At 39.8% G+C, this 14,750-nt stretch overlaps 2 protein-coding genes across 2 annotated transcripts in view; one reads left to right on the top strand and one right to left on the bottom strand.

Annotated features, from left to right (window-relative positions):
- Positions 1-14,750, top strand: part of LOC113114177 (39S ribosomal protein L11, mitochondrial-like) — a 30,233-nt gene that overhangs the window by 3,750 nt on the left and 11,733 nt on the right. The window contains exon 2 of the mRNA XM_026280975.1: positions 994-1,160. Coding sequence (XP_026136760.1) covers positions 1,038-1,160 — 123 coding nt within the window. The 5' untranslated portion in view covers positions 994-1,037. The remainder of the gene's footprint in view (positions 1-993; positions 1,161-14,750) is intronic.
- Positions 5,618-7,447, bottom strand: LOC113114173 (transmembrane protein 121-like). Its single transcript, XM_026280970.1, has one exon. It carries the CDS (start codon positions 6,914-6,916, stop codon positions 5,870-5,872), a length of 1,047 nt encoding a protein of 348 aa, XP_026136755.1. The 5' UTR covers positions 6,917-7,447; the 3' UTR covers positions 5,618-5,869.

Raw genomic sequence — 14,750 nt, 5'->3', positions numbered from 1 at the left:
ATGAAGGCCAGCATGTGATTTGCATTTTAAAGACAACCCTGTGAGTAATTTTTAACGCAGTGTGATTGCGGAGCCTGTATCTGCTGCTTCTGCTCTTCACAGATAGCCTGTGTATTCTGAGATCCAAGACCTTTCAGTGCTTGAGAAAAGCTCTCTTTGCTTGTCTCCTTGCGCGCACAGATGCGAGGATTAACTTGGCATTAAAACCAATGGTGCGTTCCAACGTGTGGCTAGCGAGGTGTGTTTATTTCACCTCTGTCCTCATCTCCCTTGAATTTATGAATAAATAAATAGTCAGGTTAACCTGGGAACAGAGTGCTGTGAATAATTTGGAGATATTGTTTTCACCTGGGTTGAACCGTCACAAAATGAGTCAAGTTCTCCCGTCATATTTGTAATTAGCCAGGCTGCGATCAGCTGAATGATGGCTTTTATCGCCTTCGGTGTATATCAGATTATGGGGTGCGGTTTTTATGACTCATGCTTCCCTGAGCGCATATGTTTCAGGCCATTTCCACCACTCAACTAATTGATTGAATCATGTAATTGAATTCGGTCTTGAATGGAAAAACCAGGTACTACTCTTTTGCCCTTGCATGTGACGCTAATTCTGTGCATGTTTTGGTGCTTGGTGGCTGCTGTCCAATCTGCTCCATCGACCTTTCCTGATCTAGACCCATAGAGAGCTAGCTAACCGTAATGGATCGGCAGAGTGCAGGGAATCGTTGAAGGCAGCCAAGCGCAGAAGCTCCTCGAGTGCGTGACGCACCTGTGCTTTTATCCCTTATCTCTGAAGGGCCTGAGGTTTCATAGCACTTCGCCTCGTGCCTGTCTTCACTTACAGCGTCTCGAGATAAGGCTGCTGTGCACTCCTGGGAGAGCTTTTATGGATTGGAAAGCTTTTGTGTAACTCACTTTTCAACCTCTGGACAAGACTTTTGTGCTGAATTTTTAATGAATTGAGGAGACCTCAATAATTACCTTTCCCCACAGGCAAAGGCGACGGACAGACGTGTGGCAGGCCAGACACATAGACAATGTCTAAGATATCTAAAGCAGCCAAGGCGGTGAAAAAGTTGGATACTGGAGGTGTGATCAGAGCAATTGTAAGATCTGGACAGGCGGCTCCTGGGCCTCCACTGGGCCCTATCCTGGGACAGGTAAGATTTTAGTCCTTTCTCTTTCACCATTGAATTTTATTTTCTACCAGGGGTATCTAAGCAGACTTTCAATTCTTTTTTTTTTCGAATTCATTTTAGCACATCATTTTAGGGTTTTGTTAAATGACTGAAATGGTTAACACAAGCACAAGAAACATGATTTTTCAATTTTTTTATTATATGATACGCAATACATCAGTAATACTTGTTATTGTTATAAATGGGACTACAGATATTGTTGGTGACATTACACATCATCAAACCGGACAGTTAAACTTGTAAATTCACCTTTATTTCTGTAGTGCTGTAAACATGATTTTGAAGCAGCTTCACAGTATTAAACAGGAAGCAAACCGAAAAAATTATGCTAACTTCATCTAATATCACGTAATCTACTCATAAACTCAATCGTTTGCTTTTACAGCCTCACTGTGTTTATTTCACATACTTGCAAACTATTCTAACTCAAATTTTCGGGGAAAATATATATTTTTTTCAAATGAAGATTAAAGACAAAATTAATAAAAATAAAAAATAAAATTTGTAAAGATTATCATGATAAACTCTATTATCATGATAATATTGAAGCAGATGAATATTATAAAAACTTTTGTTGGTCAAAGAGCTTATTCTCTGGAATAATCCAAAAGCCAGTAGAAAAATCCTATTGGGTTTTTGTTTATGGAAAAAGGGAGATACTAATTTATGGGTTAGTCTACAGAAATAATTTTTTAGTTTTTTGTAAAAATAACTGGGATTCTGAAATTAAACTGATATAAAATAAGAGTGTCTGGCCTTTGGATGTTTTTGCTTATGATGGTGGTCTTTGGAGTTAAAAAAGCTGAGAACCACTGCTCTAATGGTTAGGAAAGTAACGAGAGCAACACACTGTGAACAATGCTGTTACAAGCACGTCTGCTGTCTCTGCTCAACAGCTTTGCCCATTTCAAGTTCTCTTCTGAAGAAACAAACGTCTGATTTCATATATTTACAGCCTTTTAAGGTTTTGTGCTTTTCTCTACCATAGGGACTATCTTGGGAAACTGTTTAGCTAAATGTTGACACAGGCTTACCTCTGCTCTCAGATGTAAAGCACAATCATAACTATCAAGCTAATTACAGCTGTAATGATGTCATTACAGTCCCTTGCCCATCGTGATGATAATAAATTAGACACATTTTCTTCTGCCAGTGCAAGTCAATCTGGCTCCTGAGTGTGTTTTCCTGCTGAATAAAGCTGTTGTGAACTAAATATGAGGTGTAATGAGCATCAGTCAAGCAGAGCAGCACCATATGTCAGTTAAACACGTCCAGTTGCATGTTTGTGCATGTGTCTTCCCCTGCTCTTGTCAGCTCTGTTTGAGCTCTGTTTTGCCTTTGTGCCTGTGCTGCCATCTTTGGCTCAACTTTTATGTGTATTAAACTGTAAATAAATTGCAGCCAGCAGGCCTTCAGCTTACAGCTCTGGCCCTTTAATCTTCCCGCTTTCTCCTTCCTTCGTTTTTTCTCTCGTCTGCCTAACCATCCCTGACAGGGTAAGCGCATAGAGGTAGGCTGCCTGTCGGCCGGGGGCAAATTTAAACAAACGAGAGAAATAAAAGAGGGAGCTCCGGTGGAGAGGGGGGAAACTGACAGCTTCTGTGGAGGAGAGTAATTACAGTCCAGAGAGAAATTAACTCAGCCGGATGGAGGAGAGAAACAGAAGACAGGATAAAAGAGGGCCGTATAATACAATAGTTCAAGTGTTTTGTACATCAAGACCAGGCAGAATAACACCGGGTTTTTTCAGTGAGGTAAATGGGTGAATTTCTGAATCATGTCCAGATCTTATTTGACCCCTGAAAATCTAAATAAAAATCTATATATTTGTGAACTATTACATGGTTTTGCACTGAGAATTTTTTTTTTTATGTCAGTAGAGGAATCATTTTCCTGAAAATTATCATCATGTGTTATTGACTCACACTTTTTACTCTTATTTTCATTAATAAGTGTATATATATAGAGACACACACAAACACACACACACACACATATAAATTATGTTCTTTTGAAAGCTCTGTTCATCAAACAATTCAGAAAAAATGCTTCACAGTTTACAAAAAATATTAAGCATAATATTAAAACAAATTTCAACATTGATAATATTAATAAATGTTTCTTAAGCAGCAAATCAGCATATTATAATGATTCTCGCAGGAATAAATTACATATTAAAATACATTTTAAAATTAGATATTAACAGAAACATTTTAAAGTGTAACAATATGTAACAATTTTACTGTTTTTATGGTATTTTTGATCAAATAAATGAAGATTTGGTGACCTTAAGTAACCCCCCCCCCCTCAAAAAAAATGAAATATATATATAATATATATATATAATTATTATTAGATTTACAAAAAAATTTACATCAATAAAAGTTTAGGTTGGATGAGCTGGATTGTCCTCAAAATGCAAACAAAATGGCTATTTTATTATGCAAAGCACTTATTTTATTAATTTAATTTTGGGGTGAAAAATTTATTCCGTGAGCATTGTGTATTTCTAACCTGATAGTTCTGTTCTTTTTCACTGATTTCTTTTCATTAATGAAAAGCTGGGGACATAACATGGAGGATGTGCATTTTAAATGAACAGAGAGAGAGAGAGCGAGAGAGAGATGAAAGGCTGAGAAATGGCATTCTGGTCTGGTTCATATGTCTGCTATACCTCTGAAGCTAAATCAGCTTCATGTGGAACTGCATTCCGTAATTCAGTTCATTTATAGCTAGGCTTATTTTTAGCATTTGTCATGCAAGTTTCTCCGCTTTTATGTTCGGTAAATATTCCATGTAAATGAAGTACGGTATAAGCTCTTAGCTCTTTGAAAAATGAGTCCCATTTCAATTAATATGAGTAATAATGGTTTATCAGAGCAGGGGGTGGGAGGGCAGAGGCTGCTGATGGAGAGTGAATAATACCCAACCCCCCACCATACTCTGCACCAGGATTCAATCTCTATCACCACATCAGAACGTGCATGTTTCTCTAACATCATACTCTGGTACATACAGATCTGTCATTGGTAACCACAGTGGAGAAGACACTTCATGCTGTGGTATCTATGATATGTTTAAAGTTGTAGACTAATGAGACATCACTCTCCATTCCAGTCTGCAGCTCCCCATACAGGGGTCTTAAAGTCTGATACAACATTGCGAAACTGGGATTCAAACTATAATTTGATTCTAAATAATAAACAGTTTCAGGATTTAAAAAAATTGGTGACGTGTGAAATCTTTGTACAGGTGGATAAATACATTTGCTTCCTATTATCCAAAATATGGTTTTAAACAAACTTCTAATATTGAGTTTATGCAGCTCAAGTGCTGCTGTCATTAAAACCAAAGAGTGATAGTGTACACATTTGTAAAGATTAAAGCTGCGTTAGGGAACTTTTGACGCTCTAGCGGTTAATAAACAGAACTGCTTGCGTCTTGCAGAAGAACATCGTAGCCGGAACTACTTCTCTCTGTTTATGTCTATGAAGAATCACAAAGGCACTGGGTTACTCCGCCGCGGTACCCCAGAAGCAATCTAAAATAGTCTGAATATAAACACTTATTATAGGTGCACCCTAGTGATTCAGGACAAGCCAAAAACACGGTTTGGAAAATGGATTCATGGTGTACTCGCTTATTATATACATTTTTCTACATTTTGAACACAAACAAAGTTACGGACCGCAGCTCTGATTGGTTGTTTCTTACCGGGAGCGATGGAGTTTCTGCAAATGGCAATAGGACCACTGGGAGGAGCCAGAGGAGCTTGATTTTTTTCACAGATTATCTGTCTCATATTCTACTGTCAGGGCATAATGACAGGTTTAACAAATATGTAAAAAATATTTTTAATGTAATAACCTTTAATGTAATTTCTAAAGTCAACTTTGGCCGGAAATTTCTGTGCTTATAATATATTTAGTAATTAACTTGTTGATATATAAAAGTGCAAAATACAAGCATTTTTCACCTGTAGTCTTAGACTTTTGGACCTCAATGTATGTAACTGTGGGTAAAGTTTTACTGTTGAAAGTGATTGACAGATACTTTCGTTACTGTGTTTGCTCAACCATAAAATGCCCATTTAGTTGATGGCAGAATGGACTCATTTGTTTGCGAGTTACAACCATAAAAATTTTGATTTTTTTTTAAAGAAGTTCCATCCCATTTTATTTTTGAAATGTTGTCATTTGTTTTTACATGTCTGCACAGATTTACTTCAGAGCTGCTTCTGTCTCACATGTCAGACCCACAGATTATGGGTCTGGCTGAGTCCTGGTAACAATGGTGGAGGCAGGTGTCTATGAAACATTTTTATTACAGAGTAGAATATTAACAGTTGTCATGCTTCACAGTACATGGTTTAATTCAAGTCCTTGATGAACACCAAAATGAACGAGTAACAATATTAATTGTTGCTCTTTTAAGAAGGCACTTAATTAAAACAGCTCCCTCTTTTGCCTCATTATCATTTTTGTCTGGGAGCTTCACACCACAGCAGGCTGCTCGTGTTTGGCTTTACAAATCATCAGCTGTACAAACTACAATGTGTGCTAATACGATGAGTTATCTCTGCTAATCTTGCCAAAAGCACAGAGACTCCAGGGATAGCTATGAGCCTACAAATTCCGGTTGTTGGCAGTTTCAGGGCTCTTTCATGACCTCTATAGCTCATGGGAAATGTAAGCCGGTCCCAGTGAGGTCTCGGTGGGGTCTAGGCTGACGTGAGAGAGCGAGTGGCTGTGTCCGTGAGTACGTGAGAGTGTGTTGTAGCGTGTAGAGGATGGCACTGGAGACGTGCACTCTTGCTCCTGCTCCGTGGCTTGCTCTGATGCTGCCCCTCGAGTCTGATTTCCAGTTCCTGTGGTGGCTTCTGTGCCCTGCATCCCTCCGCTGCCCTTTCTGTGCCTTTCCCAGGCAGAGCTCAACTTTACCGCAAGAGCCAGCAGGTTTTTCCCCAGGAACACCGTGGACACCCGTGGGTCCCTGTACCACAGCATCCCGACCCCTCTGGGCACGAGCGTGAACAGGTTAATGGTCACCAGGCTGAGCCATGGATAGATGGCCTCCTTCCGAGCCGCCTGGAGCCCAGGCAGCGCAGTGGCACCCAGCTCCGTGAGTGACACGCATGGCAGCAACAGCAACAGCACATAACAGTAAAAGAACACTATACCCTCCACCCAAAGAGGAACCCCCACACTTCCCTGCACCTCCCACAGCCCAGCTTGCAGATCCAACACGTCTAGCAAGTCAACCACCACCCACAGGAGCCGGCTGCGCACCTCCTGCTTCCTGCGGAGTGGAGTCATGTAGTCAGCTCCTGTCAGGATAAGAAACAGCGAGGGCAGGCACACCGAAAGTAAAAGAGTCAGAGTCTTGCGGGCAAGAGGATCTGGGGGCCGTCTCTCCTGTCTGTAGTTCTGACACACAAAGAAAAGCTTCAGCTGCAGCAGCGAGAGGAAAAGAAACCACAGAGCATTGGCGAAGCCCCGGCGGGGAGAGCGAGCCTCCGAAACCACACCGGCAGAAACGAATCGCAGGGCCAGCAGGAAACAAAGGTCACCCAGCGCGACGGCAACACATGGCCATACTGCAGGACGAGCTCCGCTTCGAGGTCCCAGCATGCTCTGCTCCAGCAGGTAGAGGTCGACCACGGCCATCGTGCTCACTGTCACCAGAGTAGACACGCACACCTGGGGCGAGGACAACATGCTTGAGAAAGAAGGAGAAACAAGGACATAGTCAGACTCTGATGACTCATTAAGAAAAGAGACGAGGATGGTTGTAGAGGTTATATCCTGATAAGGACATGGCCTGCATGATTATGTGCAATTACTAGGCTGGATTGTACAGAGAAAAGTGCAATTTCAGAGTAAATTGGCCATATATCTTCAAAGCATTGAAAGTACATGTACGTATTACTATTTATGGCCTTCTAGCCCATTTTTATGGACTGAGCAAATTGCATGATTTTCTGCATCGTGCAGGTCAACAATAGACTATTCATGCTTTCCCTTGAAGCAGCTCCATTGTTTGGCAATGTTTAAATTGCAGAGGTTTTCTTTTTCTGCCTTAATGTCAAAGGTAGTTACTGAATGTCACTACCGAAGGTCTTGACAAATGTAGTTTGCAATCCTAGGCTATTTTACAATTCATGGAATTTCAAAGGCTTGTTCAGTTTACAAAGCCAGTGACATTGACTGGATTAGCAAGATGAGGTTTGTGGCAGTACTGAGTAAAAGCATTTGCTTGTTTTAGACAGGGTGTTAGAGTGGTCAGGGTCTTTTTTCATCACTTCAAGCATATCTTTTCTGCTTCCAGTCTAATTTATTTTGCTCAGTTGATGCCTCAGATATAATAGAACATGCCAGAATTTCTCTCTGTCTTTCTTAAATGATTTTTCAACTCGACTCAACTCAAGTTTCCCAGGTTTTCTGCATACTATATAGCACTTATGACAACTTGCGTTCGCTTATTAATAAATTATATTGAAGGGAACCCAGACACACTTTTAAAAACCTCCTTTCCTCATGGCTTGTCTTCCGTGCTGACTTTCTGTCACACATTGCGGTATTTAATTGTCTTTGGTTTCTGTATGAAGCATGACTTGATCAAGTCTGATTCTCTGGCTTCTTTTACAAAATGAAGCTTGTGAGTGCATTGGGCCACCTGCAAAATGGCGATGCTCAATCTTAATACTGTCCGAGAGGTGTTGTCATAAAACTGCATACTGATGTTGATTTTATTCATGTTTCCTCCGGCCATATTTCAGAATAGGACAGTGTAAAACTGTGGTATTGATTAATGTAGAGAAATGATTGTGGAGTTTATGGTGAAATCGAATGCAGGCCTTCTCAGCTGGATGAATTCAATGGCTGGTGCACTATAGCCAACTGACCATTTGTGTCTGATGAAATTGTCAACACATCAGATTGATGGCTTTTTAAATATAAAAGACATTACTGTTGTGGATATATAGGTGTCAACAGGGGTTAAGATACAGGTATTCTACATTTTATTGGATTTTTCAGATTAGATGTTACAACTACACAAAATTAATAATTCTCCCAAAAATGGATGATATGAGGGAGAGTAAATTATGACAGAATTGCATTTTTGAAAATTAGGTGTGGATACATGGGGAGAAAGTGTTAAATGGTGAGGTGAAATGGAAATTGAATGGAGTGAGAGAGGGATGGCGAGAGCATGATAGTGATTCATTCCCTTGGCTTTTTACAGACCTAATAAAGTGTTACGGTATGATGGTAATAGTTCATAAATAAGCTTAGGGAAATGAAGAAGGATAGAGTGACGAGTATAACACAAAAAGCACAGGCGACATGCTTTGGGGAAAAAGGAGATGTTATGTTGGAGAATTGTTGGGGAGAATGGAAATGGAAATATATTCATAGCTTGGGAACTGTAGAAATTAAACGCATTAAGAGGAAGTGTGGAGGAAATGAAGGGAGTATGTTGGTAAATGACCTAGAATGATTAATCTTCTGTGAGCTCTGTGGATTGAAAAGGCAGTGTGCGTCACTAATATCTGATTTTGACTGTAGACTTTATTTTTGTCTCTGTTACTGATTTTCTGCCCTGGAATTCAATTGAATATAATAGTCTCAGACTATGAGTGTTGAACTCGGGCCACATGATGCTGAAGAAAAATGCTTCTGCAAAGGACACATTTATTTTTCAATCAGAAAAATGATAGAAGTTATTTTAAAACAAAAAAAAGAATTGAAACCCAGAAGGCTTGCCTGTAGGTGCAGAGCTTATCCTTTGACTCCACTGTCAGCCCATAATTCATCAGGTTATCAAGTCACTTGAAGATACTGTGTTGTTTTGTGCAGACACATTCATAATAACTAGACATCAGCACTGACAGTCAGTGCATCCTTAATCATAAGTGATGGCTTAAGGCTGCTGGTTACAGTGCATAATTTTATGCAATTTTGCTGTACAAATGTGTTCTTTGATCTGCACTTGTATTTAGTAAGTCAACGAAAGATGTGCCTTGAATAGTCTTTTGATGTACAGTCACTAATGCATCTAACATTCAGTATGCATATGCTTTGAATGTTGCAATCTAACGAAAAGCGGAATTAAAACCAAATTCTCCATATTTATTATCAGACACTTTAAAATAATAACTAACCTATATTAGATATTTGAGTCTCAGTAGTTTTAAAGGGATATAATTCACTCAAAAGTAGTATTTTGAAGAATATTGGTAACCAAAAAAAAGGTAATACAGGTTTGAAAGACATGAAGGTGAATAAATGATGACATAATTTTGAACTATGCCTGCAGTGTTTTATTTAGAGGATAAGAAGTAATGTAATGAAGTAGCCTAATGTATGATAATGTGAGAAGAAATGTAAAAGCTCCTCCTAATTAACACTCTGACTTGACGGTCATTAGCGTTGATAAATATTGTAAATGTTTAATTTCTGTGTGCAAGTGCACATAATCACGTCTACCTCTCATTCTTGGAGATACTCTCTGCTGGACTCATGCCACATGCCCTCATTTACGAGTAAATGTCCGTCGGTAATGTGCCATTGAACCATTCCCACACAGAAGATCATCTGTAAAGTGAGAGCATCAGTGTTCGCGAATAAATGGCATCATCTGTCTTGATGCTTGTAAGTGTCGTGCTGCTGCCACTGCAGGACATGTGTGTTCAGACCTGTACCACTTCAGTATATCACCATATTGCGACAGGTGTCAATGCATTAGGATCTGCACATCCGAATTAGCAGGTGTCAATCTCGCCAACGAGCTTGTCAGCAGTGAACCATTTGAACTTTAAGACTTGAAGGCTGCATGAATAATAGAATATCAAGTTGCAAGAGAGCTGAACTTCATGTAAAAAGGATTAGATGAAGTAGAGAGTGTATTTACCCCACAGCATGAAGACTTCACACAGCAATCTCAATCTAGTGACCAGCGCAAACCTGCAGGCATCGAGACGATATTATCTGAATCCAGTGTCCAGAATCGCGCCAGTAATAACACAGTACGGCTGCTCAGCATAACTAAACGTGGAAAATAATCCGGAGAAGTCAGGCACACCGTGCTCAAAGACTACATTGTCCATAATATAAACCCTGGCGTGCTGTTTATTCGGGCGAATTAGTGATAAGGGAAGCAGCTTTTCTGTCTCCTGACTTTCTTTGTCGCAAAATCCTTATATAATCTGCATGGGGTTTATTCCGTTATCTCGACTCGAGCTCCAGGAGGGTCCATCGCGGTCCATCCAGACTCTCAGGCGGCTGCGATAGAGCTTTTTTTGTGGGCTGAGGAGTAGAAGTCCACCAGAAGTGCGCTAGAAACGTCTTATCCGCTAAATCAGTAACAGAAGCCGCTTTTCTCCGAGTATATCGATGTCTACTTCTTACTTCACTAACGAAAAGGCGCGAAAGAACGCGCCGCGAGACAGTTTATGATTGCAGTGTGTCATTTGTAGGCAGCTGACGTGCACTTGTACCCCTCCCTCCGCTCGCTCTCTAACTCTACCGCTTTAGTTGCTTCTCTAGGATTTCACTTCGGATAGCAGGCGGGGATATTTGAATGGCCTCGTGCATTATTGCATGGGAGTCACCGTCCGGAAGGGTCCGCGCTACTAATTACTGCTGCTAGTGCAATCATTGCTATGATAATTACATTGTTCCAGGCTGGAGAAAACAACAGCCCCGATGTCCCTGCTGTTAGCGACGAATGATTGTGTGCTGAGATGAACTGGAAGGTCCTTTCAGATTGGTTATTTGTTATTTAGCAAACACTTTTTTTTTTCTATCTAGAATAACTAATTGCATGGATGGTCCCCTGGGTTAACTGTCTGACTGAAGACGGGTGACTGCATTGCATAGATTACTAATGCAGTCTTTGTATTATAAGGTGCACTATTTTTTTATCGCTGTATGTAAATTTAATATTTAAAGAATAAATTTTTATCATGTATAGGCACATCAGCGGTCTAATAAAAGCAGATTTATTTTTTGGAAACAGGTCACGTAGACCTACTTCCATGCTCGTATATTTAGGTATTGTAGGCCTAATACAAATAAGATCTGCACAGTGTTAGAATAAAAAGACATTCGTCAGGCACAAGTGTTATTAGGTATTGTAGAAAGACAGTTCCAATTTAGTCCCTTAAATTTATCAACATGTTGTAGCTTACCCAACTGAAATGTTAATAAATCTCACATTTAGATCATGGTTAATGACATTCAGTGCTTATGCTTTAAGATCAAAACATATTTGTCAGTATCTTTTGTGTCTTTATGGATTCAATTTATGCTCCAACACCACCCACGCCTAGAATTTTTTTTTTTTTTTTTTTTTTTTTTTTTTTTTTGCAACTTTTGGGGCCAATTATAAAAATATTTGAGGTTGAATCATTTGGACCTGGAAGCAACAAGATTTTCTATATCAATTCCTGTGAGCCAGGCAATCATAATTCTTGAAATATCATATAACATGGCATCCCAGATAAGACATTTGTTGGAAATAATGAATACTTCAGGGGGCTGAAAAAATATGAAATGCTGAAGAAACAGAAAGCAAACTGTGAACATAATATGGTTCAACATCAGCCCTATCTGATTTGACATGCACTGATTTGACCATACACATCTGTCCATTTTAATTTAGCAGAATGAGGAGTAAAGTAGAGGCAGAAACTTAATATTAATAAGTTTGAGGTAGGAACTGCTCTTGCATGATCAGAGCACCAGTGTGACAGGAGATTGAGCTGAATCTCATTATCTGTAAAAAATTTCTCCCACAACTGCTCTGACAGGCCAGTTTCCATTCTCTTTGTGGCCTATGTGAAATCAAAGGTTACTTCTCTTGTATTTTTTCTTTTACAGTGTTCACCTCATTTATTCATGGTGAGGGGTCATCTTGGAGTTTTAATCAGCCAGATGGGAAAGAAAGGCATAGAGAAGGCAAAGTCATCTTTCTTGTCACAGCCGTCTATGCGCACCACTGGTTTCCAGACATTTTCCATTCCTTGCCTTCAATATTTTTTTCACCTTTTTTAGCCCTACCCACTACTCCATTCTCCCTCTCCTTCTCTATCGCCATCTCTCTCACTCGCTCTCTCTATCGCCCCTTCAGTCCCCGTGGGGCTGAAGTGGTTGAAGGTCACTCTGATCTGGCTAGCTTTCAGCACGGAGGGAGTGAGAACGATGGAGAAAATGAGACGACAAGAGTCCAGCAGTGCACCGTCAACACTTTCTCCCCCATAAAATTGGTAAAGACTTTAAAAAAAATGCCTTTTGTAAATGTTATGGGCCTGATTGGTGCCTAAGGTGTGCACTGGCAGAAGCTCATCCCAAGACATTCCTCTCTGCATCCATCTGCTATGCATTAGAGCTCTTAGCTGACACCACACATGCTCTTCAGCCACAGCGAGTCTGTCTTGTAGCCTGAAAGATTCTCCCAATGAGCGCACTGCTTGATATAATGATCTTTTTTCTTTTCTTTTTTCTTTTATCATAAATCCACACCTTAAAGTCCTCCTTTTTTCTGGAACTTAAAATATCTATAAATCTTACTATTAAACCCAACCTTGGCTCAACTGATAATGATACTCGGTTAATTATCAGTCTTCCTGATTAACCAACTCCAATGTTGCAGAGCTCTGATAAGATAAGACGTCCTCTGATGCGATGTAATTCTCTAAAGAGTGGGTCTGAGGAATTGGGCTCTTTACTTTAATAACATACATTTAATGAAATCTTTTCACACTCGCTGATTTCCATCAGACGTTAGACATCGGCACAGATATGGCTCCCTCAGAGCATTTATTGTCCCTTTTAACTTTTCAGTTCCGCGGAGCCTCATGCTGTGTCTTAGACCTTCACCCTGCGTTTTAATATCCGTAAATAAATCTATTTGTTCTGCTGTAATAAACCGATTTCAAGGCAGCACACCTCATATTCAAGGACACGGTGAGGCTGCATCCTCATCTAGAGGAGCAACATGTTATTTTTTTTCTTCTGACTGAAGTGGGTATAGCTATCAATATTGGCTGTAAAAATGCACCGTACAATTGACCCGAAAATAATGTGTCCCCAGTGGTACGTCTCGCCCTGTGGCATTCGCTTTGAATGCATTAATCATTACTGTTTGTACTTTAAAAAAAAATAAAAAAGAGAGAGATGTGTTTGAGGTTACAGGGGAATTTGGGATGATCAAAGATAAAGCCATTAGCCATTCTGACAAACTTTCATGTTAGGATTCCACAATATCTGATGCAAAGATTCTGTGATCGCCCGTGGGTCATTAATCCTTTTTGCACCCAAAAGCAGGACCCTTTCCAGTACAAGACCTCGCCCATTTCTCTCCTGAGGTCTCCAACTGCATGGCGGCTTGACTAGTTGGAGGGTATGAGGCTAATCAGCTATATGACACCCTTATAGAGAAGAATGTTATAAAACAGGAAGAGTTCAGCACATTAAATTAGGGAACCAAAGTAATTAATTAGAGTGTCTCACACTGCAGAGTTTAATTAACCCCTTTTCTACACCCCCCATCTCAACCCCATGTTTCAGGACTCTGGCTTGGGCAATGAATTGCCCGTCCTTGGGTGCCAGGGGCAATTAATCCTGCCTTCTGCCCTGAGACCACGTCCCCCGTCATGCTTGTGTACACACGCCCTTTTTTGCACTTCTGTTTCACTCAACGTTACATATCAGTGCGCACGAAGAGGGAACATGCAGAGCCGTGTCCTCTAAATCCCACACTAAGAGAGCCCTCTGAAAGAAACTGTAGTTATGCTCTCCCACTCTTTATCTCACTCTTTACTCTTTATATCCTTTCCTTTTTATTGTCTGTATCATAGAAGGATAGTCCACTCTACAATGAAACTTAATTTTTCATTATGTCATCATCTGCTCAGCTACAAGTTGTTCCGAACCTTTATGACTGAATTATTTCCTTTTTTCGAACACAAAAGGAGTTGTTCTTTTAGTTGCACAGAGATTTTGGATGATTACATGTGACTTTGAATATAACACCATAAAGACCACTTTAATACAATGTTGTTATTGTTTACTAAAACTATCAAATGATTTTTGTAAACTGAAAGAAAAGCAGAAATGATATGAAATAGTGTTCAAATATTAGATGAACTTAAAAAAAAATCAATTATGTTGCTTTGGCTACTAACTATAATTAAATATGTTGGAAATACATAATGAGTGCCTCATTTTGCTGTATTTTCATCTTTTTCATATAATATATATATGGCAGTTCCCATCACTGAAGTCTTCTGTCCAGCATCTTCTTTCCTTTGTTATGTGAACTGTTAACATTTTTAATTTGCTTAATTTTTTTTTATTCATGCATTTAATTACGCAGGTTTTCACTTAGTTGGAAGTCACACTGTCCTCTAATGCCTTCTCCTCAGAGGCTTTGCTGTAAAGTGATTGAACCACTTGAACCCACCACCGTGCTCCTTTTCCTTTTGCTTCTCTTTAATGGAATGAGCTCGCAGCCCTCACGCATGCATTCTTTATTCATGCGGGTCCC

Source organism: Carassius auratus, chromosome 14 (assembly GCF_003368295.1).
Source record: "Carassius auratus strain Wakin chromosome 14, ASM336829v1, whole genome shotgun sequence".
NCBI lineage: Eukaryota > Metazoa > Chordata > Actinopteri > Cypriniformes > Cyprinidae > Carassius > Carassius auratus.
The sequence above is the reverse complement of the archived record's forward strand: the minus strand, read 5'-3'. Positions and strand labels throughout refer to the sequence as shown.